We start from the raw sequence: 7507 nt of genomic DNA, 5'->3' as shown, positions 1-7507 counted from the left end.
TCTGACCGTAGACCTGCATCCAGCTTCATAATTGTCCCATCTTGCCTTATTTACTTGCAGTGGAGTCAACCAGCTGAATTGACCAAAAAAGTGACTATTTTTTACTTTTTTTTTTTTCTTTATTTTTTTTTTTTTATTTATTGTTCACCATAAATAATTTTCTATTTTCATACATCGAACTATTATGAGTGCAGTGATAATACGTTTTTTTTATTTATTTATTTTTATTATTATATCTTTATCTGGGGGAAAAGCCGGGCGAGTGACATTCTTTATGGTTTTTATTTTTTAAAACTTTTTTTTTTTCAATTTTGTTTTTGGCCTTATCTTTATATATAAGGAATTGCTGTCTCCCGTGAAGCTTGGCCTGTGTGTGCCAAGATGATGGTAACGGGAGGGTGAAGGCGGTGGCTTCTGCAGCCTTCCAGCAGTCACAATAACAAATCGGTGCCCCCTGATTGTATAGATGAGACAGATAAGACACTGGGCAGTGATTGACAAGCGGCATTCATGGTGGTGTAGTGACAGCAATCAGAGCCCAGCTCCGCTCGCTGCTGTTAGAGGCAGGTGCTGTGGGTATAAAACAGCCGGCACGTGAGTTCCCTCCGTGACGAATATATACTATTTAGAGCTTAAAGGGGTTATCCAGTAAGAATAAGTTAAAACCTATCTACAGGGGAGGTGATAACTTTTAGATCGGTGGGGGTCCGACTGCTGGGTGACCCCATTGAACTGCAATATGGCCACTTAGAATGAAGCGGAAGTGCGACCGTCGCTCCATTCATTCCCCATTTCTCTGGCAGCCCCATAAGGCATGAACGGAGCAGTGTTTCAGCAGGGGCACTACCGCTACATTCCAACAGGAATAAAAGTGCTCCACTTTGACTATCTGAGGAGCTTCCAGCATTCGGACCCCCACAGATCAACAAGTTATCACTTATCCTACTGATAGGTGATAACGTCCTCCTCCTGGGTCACCCCTGTATAGTTATATACAGTGATATTTGTCTTCACACCTTACTGTTATTTTTCTTTGCTGTAGCTATTTTTCTTTGCTGTAGCATCCTATTGTGATTTTTTTTTTTTTTTTTTTTTTTCCTCTATTTTGTGGCACGCAGAAGTCATGACAAAGTATTACACCCGCGTGAATCGGCAACGTCAGTACTCCTGGGACGGGAGACCTGCCATGAAAGACAGAAAAGTTTTCCATCTTCAGTATAGGTGAGTGTTCTCGAATGTGTGACCTGGTCATTGCATCAGAGTGATAAATCTACATTCAGTCTCCTGAGGGATATGGTGATATGAGTACGACCGGGATCAGACACTCATGACTTGCTTACGTCAGTACGGCTTACTTTTGGGTTTTTTTATGTATTAACAAAAATATTTAGCTTCAGATAGTGATGAGCGAGCGTGCTCATATAAGGTGTTATCTGAGCATGCTCGTGTGGTAACCGCATGTCTTTGGCGTGCTCGAAAAGTTAGGACTCAAACATATTAATTGAGCACACTGAAGACACTCGGTTAGCACGCGAACATGCTTAGGTAATACCTTATCCAGCCACGTTCGCTCATCACTACATTCAGATAAAAAAAAAATATGCTTGTCTGAATTAACACTCTAATGAAAAATCTTTTTTAATTTGGAAAGATTTGACGATTTTTCATCCGCATGGTCCTCTATATAGCTGCTTTTCGTGTCCACTTATCACCCGTATGTTCTGTGTTTTGATTTTTTTTTATGCTCTTGAGTTTAATTTTCTTGTCTGCTCAGGGGTAAAAATAAAATGGACCACTGCACACTGCATCCCCCAACACACACAGTTACTCATTCCTAACAAATATATAAAAAAAAAAAAAAAAAAGGCTCAACCTTGTATGATCTGTTTTGCACAAGGTCCCAAAAAAAGACAACCTGTTGTCTGAAAACCCAACTGGTGTCATGTCCTAGACAAATGGCGTCGCGTGCATTCGCTTGGCCTGTAAAATATTTGTACCAATGCACCCTAATGTGGATTTGTCTCTATTTCAGTGCGCTTGTCGTGAAGCCAAGTGACACCGAAGAAGTCACAATAACTCCCGGAGACTTTGTTTTGATTGATGGCGAAGTTGAAGATAGACCTTTTGTAGCAAGACTGAAAGAACTGTATGATGATGGTAAGAAGAGCATAGTATCTATACAGAGGAGATGGCATCTCATCCAGAAAATACATAGCTGACAAATGTCCTTTGTTGGCGCCAGTGATGACCAGGGCTGTGGAGTCGGTATAAAATGGACCGACTCCTAAAATATATAATTGGGTACAGTAATTCAATGCAGAATGTGCTGAATATTTGGAAATTTGGGAAAGTTAGGAAATGTCCTATAAATGGCTGTTCTATTCCTGATCTAAGGCTACATTCACACACAGCGTTTTTGCTGCGTTTTTTGAGGCTACATTTTTCAGCTGCAAAAGCAGATCAGCTTTTTAAAAAACCGCATCACCTGAAAGGTTTTTGAGCTCATAGATAATGTTTTCAATAGCAAAAGCAGATTAGAAATCTGCTCTATTTATCCATATCTGTCTATCCATATCTTATCTGTACCATAAAGAATGAAAGCCGGGTAGCACACAGACTAACACTCTTTTTTTTTTTTTTTTTTTTTTTTTTTTTAAGCACCAGTCAGGTACACCTCATAGCTGCCCAAAAGGACACCCAGGACAGGCATAGCTCGTCTTCAGTAACGCATCAACATCAATTGATAGTTGGAATAAATAGACTGCATTCATCACCACATCTTCTTATGGTGCAGGCTTTATTTTCAAGTGTAGGGATGCAGTATGAGGTTCTGCAGCAGCTGAGGTGTGCAGTATGAGGTTCTGCGGAACAGTATGAGCTTATGCCCATGGTGTGAATGTAGCCTGAGGATTTAGGGTTTGTCTTAGCTGAGATAAGTCGTAGTGTTATATTTATTACAGACCAAAAGTTTGGACACACCTTCTCATTCAAAGAGTTTTCTTTATTTTCATGTCTATGAAAATTATAGATTCACTCCGAAGGCATCAAAACTATGAATTAACACATGTGAAATTATATAATTAACAAAAAAGTGTGAAACAACTGAAAATATGTCTTATTTTCTAAGTTCTTCAAAGTAGCCACCTTTTGCTTTGATTACTGCTTTGCACATTCTTGGCATTCTCTTGATGAGCTTCAAGAGGTAGTCACCGGAAATGGTTTTCACTTCACAGGTGTGCCCTGACAGGTTTAATAAGTAGGATTTCTTGCCTTATAAATGGGGTTGGGACCATCGGTTGTGTAGTGCAGAAGTCTGGTGGATACACAGCTGATAGTCCTACTGAATAGACTGTTAGAATTTGTATTATGGCAAGAAAAAAGCAGCTAAGAAAAATGAGTGGCCATCATTACTTTAAGAAATGAAGGTCAGTCAGTCCGAAAAATTGGGAAAACTTTGATAGTGTCCCCAAGTGCACTGGCAAAAACCATCAAGCACGAAAAAGAAACTGGCTCATATGGGGACCAGCCCAGGAAAGGAAGACCAAGAGTCACCTCTGCTGTGGAGGATAAGTTCATCCGAGTCACCAGCCTCAGAAATCGCAGGTTAACAGCAGCTCAGATTAGAGACCAGGTTAATGCCACTCAGAGTTCTAGCAGCAGACACATCTCTACAACAACTGTTAAGAGGAGACTTTGTGCAGCAGGCCTTCATGGTAAAATAGCTGCTAGACTTGTTTGGGCTAAAGAACACCAGGAATGGACATTAGACCAGTGGAAATCTGTGCTTTGGTCTGATGAGTCCAAATTTGAGATCTTTGGTTCCAACCACCGTGTCTTTGTGCAACGCAGAAAAGGTGAATGGATGGACTCTACATGCCTGGTTCCCACCGTGAAGCATGGAGGAGGAGGTGTGATGGTGTGGGGGTGCTTTGCTGGTGATACTGTTGGGGATTTATTCAAAATTGAAGGTATACTGAACTAGCATGGCTACCACAGCATCTTGCAGCGGCATGCTATTCCATCCGGTTTGCGTTTAGTTGGACCATCATTTATTTTTCAACAGGACAATGACCCCAAACACACATCCAGGCTGTGTAAGGGCTATTTGACCAAGAAGGAGAGTGATGGGGTGCTACGCCAGATGACCTGGCCTCCACAGTCACCAGACGATGGTTTGGGGTGAGCTGGACCGCATAATGAAGGCAAAAGGGCCAACAAGTGCTAAGCATCTCTGGGAACTCCTTCAAGACTGTTGGAAGACCATTTCTGGTGACTACCTCTTGAAGCTCATCAAGGGAATGCCAAGGGTGTGCAAAGCAGTAATCAAAGCAAAAGGTGGCTACGTTGAAGAACCTAGAATATAAGACATACAGTATTTTCAGTTTTTTTCACACTTTTTTGTTAATTATATAATTCCACATGTGTTAATTCATAGTTTTGATGCCTTCAGAGTGAATCTACAATTTTCATAGTCATGAAAATAAAGAAAACTCTTTGAATGAGAATGTGTGTCCAAACTTTTGGTCTGTACTGTATATATGTAATCGATATTACATAGTGTATTACATATTTACAATTATAGTTTTTTTGTGTTCTAAACTTGTATTCCAATAAATATATATTATGTTCTATCGAAATATCTTGATTATTGTATCATAGAAATGATTTATTGTCTGATGTTCACATTGTACTACAATAAAATTTTCACTTAAATATAAGCAATATATGTGGGAGTCGGTGTAAGGGAAATTGAGGAGTCGGAGTCGCAGGTTTGGCTTACTGACTCCACAGCCCTGGTGATGACTAGATGTCCATATATAATATATCTCCATCTTCTCAATCCTTCATTAGAGATAAAGGCTGAATCTCCTAATTATATAATTAAACTGACTTCAGATTTTTTTTTTTTTTCCCCAGGTGCAAAAAAAGATGCAAGCAAGCATGCCATTGTTCAGTGGTTTCTGCGCTACGAAGAAGTCCCCTACAACAAACGGAAGTTGCTTGGTAGAGATCCACATCCCCAGGAGATCTTCTTGTATGATTTCAAAGACTGTGAAAATGACATTGATGCCGAGACAATTATTGGGACTGTTCAGGTAATCGCCTCTTAACCATGATGTCTTTTAAGTCATGGTTACAGCCCGTTGTACACAGGCTGACCGCTCCATTTCCTAAGCTGCTGACTTAAATACTGTCAATTTCAGTGCGCCATTAGCGAATTGTCAGTTATATACGAATCATGCTAAATGGCAAGAATGTTAAGTGCTTTTACCAGATATTTTAAATTCCAGGAAAGCGGCACTGAAATGCCCACAGACTGGATGCCGGGCACGCGTTTCCACTCAGTTTATTCTATATTGGACTGATGAAGATAGCAGAGTACAACACCCGTTTTTTTTTTTGTTTTTGTTTTTGTTTTTTTTTCCTCCTCCCTTTACAGTCTTGGAATGGAGACATGCACAACAGGATATCTCTGAGCCCCATTTTCAGAAACAGAGGAGATTGCTGTGGTCAGAGCCACAATAATCCACAATTAATAGCCTATCCATTAGATAGGTGTGAACTATTGGTCACATTTTCCTCTACTGTGTATGTGGGACTTAAAAGGGGATTCCAGCGCCACTCACTTCCACGTTGGAGGTGTACGATGCTGATGGTGTTGCAACCTCACATACATGCTCGGCAGATATGTGGGGTTGCAATGTCATCAACACTGCTGCTTGCCAATGTGGAAGTTGGGGTCTCCGGAGTACCCCTTTGGTGATTGAATGGAGCGGTGGACAAGCAGGCATCCATCTGCTGTACTTGTCCGCTGCTACTGCTCACTGTAGGGAATATAGGGGCTTTAGACTCCCTATGGTTGTGGTGGTCCCCATCAATCGTACATTGGATAAGCAATCTTATAAGCCGCTTTATAGTAATGTAAAATGTTTTTCTTTAGATAACTCAGCTAACACCCGAAGATCCTTTTCCTCATGCAAAGAAGTCTGGGAATGCTCTGTATGTGAAGTTATCATGGGATGGAAAGACTTTCAAACCGTTATCCTTCAGCCTCCTTGAAAGGAAAGGCAAGAAAATTGTGCATAACGGACCCATGTCTGAAAAAATGTTACCGAAGCCTCAGTTCTACTCTCAGAAAGGAGATTCAGGTGAAAACAGAAAGATCACTCGCAGTGCAACCAGGGCCCAAAAAAAGGAAGCCGAAATAGAATCACGACACTCCTCTTCAAAAAACTCTCATTCCAAAGAGAGAGGGGCACAGAGGATCCCCAGTGGGACAGACACACCCAGTGCCAGGAAGAAGCTGCAACTCAACAGTAGGTATTTTGGGGGATGTACCTGTACCACTTCCTTTTGTTTCCCATCCCCTGGTTGAACTTGAGGGGCGCAAGCTTTTTGGTCACATTGCAGTTAATTTCTCGGTCACTATTTTTGCCAAAGGAGCACAACTTTTAATTTATTTATTTTTCTATTTTTATCAGTGCATAGTTTATTGTAAAATGTAGGTGATTAGGTTTCTCAGATTACAAGCTTGTTTTCTTTCCTTAGGCCCACCAAACTCTCGGTGCAGGTTAGCAATGGATTCTCTGGATGAATTTAAGGCTTTAGAACCAGCTGCTCCCAAACGTAGAGTCGCTTTCTCTGGACTGCAGGACTCCCCTCCCAAAAAAATGCTGCCTGATGAAGATTGGTCTTTGAGGGGCTTAAGTGAAACGAAGCAAGAATCTAGACAATGTATTAAACTGACCCCTCTGAAACCTGCATCATTCGATGAGCGAAAGTCAAGCAAATATCGGTAAGACTCAACTTCCAGACAAAACTCTAAGGCTACGTGCCCACGTAGCGTTTTAAACCGGACACTCAAAACCGGACTCCTTCCCAGAAAACGCGCGTTTTTTTTCCGCACGATTATGTTCGCGTTTGTGCCGCGATTTTCGCATGCGAAATTCAAGCACTTTCCAAGAGATTTGAAGCATCGCTTGGAAAGTGATTGACAGGTTGGTGATTGACAGGTTGGTCACACTCGTCAAACATAGTGTTTGACAAGTGTGACCAGCTTTTTACTATTGAGGCTGCCTATGCGGCATCAATAGTAAAAGAATGTTAAAAATGGTAAAAAAAAAATAAAAAATCGGGGTATATTTACCTTCCGATGTCCCGCGCAGCCTCAGCGACGCTCCCGTTCCCAGTGATGCCTTGCGAGACCTGTGATGACGTTGGTCTCGCGTTGCTATAGTGATCTCACGAGACCGCTAGAGTAATGTGAGACTACGTCATCACAGGTCCTTGCCGCAAGGCATTACTGGGAACGCTGAGGCCCGGGAAGGCTGCGCGTGACGCCGGAAGGTAAATATACCCCGATTTTATTTTTTTTTTACAGGGGTATGGTACACAGGGCCTGGAGGACAGTCTCCTCTCCTCCACACCGTGGGTACCATCCGCACACGAGACGCTTAACTTCCCGCATGGTGGGCATAGCCACATGCGGGAAGTAAGCGGTTCTCAT

General features: G+C 41.7%; 1 protein-coding gene across 4 annotated transcripts in view; it reads left to right on the top strand.

The window, feature by feature from the left end:
• Positions 1-7507, top strand: part of ORC1 (origin recognition complex subunit 1) — a 31535-nt gene that overhangs the window by 201 nt on the left and 23827 nt on the right. For 3 of the 4 annotated variants that reach the window (XM_073563643.1, XM_073563645.1, XM_073563642.1), the window contains exons 2-6: positions 1119-1221; positions 2033-2157; positions 4918-5096; positions 5942-6317; positions 6550-6796. In XM_073563643.1, the coding sequence (XP_073419744.1) occupies positions 1124-1221; positions 2033-2157; positions 4918-5096; positions 5942-6317; positions 6550-6796 (1025 nt within the window). In that variant the 5' untranslated portion in view covers positions 1119-1123. Of the gene's footprint in view, positions 1-68; positions 91-1118; positions 1222-2032; positions 2158-4917; positions 5097-5941; positions 6318-6549; positions 6797-7507 lie in introns of those variants that run through there. The other variant, XM_073563644.1, reaches the window with a different exon arrangement.

The sequence above is a fragment of the Dendrobates tinctorius genome, unplaced genomic scaffold (genome assembly GCF_039654945.1).
Source record: "Dendrobates tinctorius isolate UK_male_01 unplaced genomic scaffold, ASM3965494v1 ptg000396l, whole genome shotgun sequence".
Lineage (NCBI taxonomy): Eukaryota > Metazoa > Chordata > Amphibia > Anura > Dendrobatidae > Dendrobates > Dendrobates tinctorius.
Note: the sequence above shows the minus strand (reverse complement) of the source record. Positions and strands in the feature narration are given on the sequence as shown.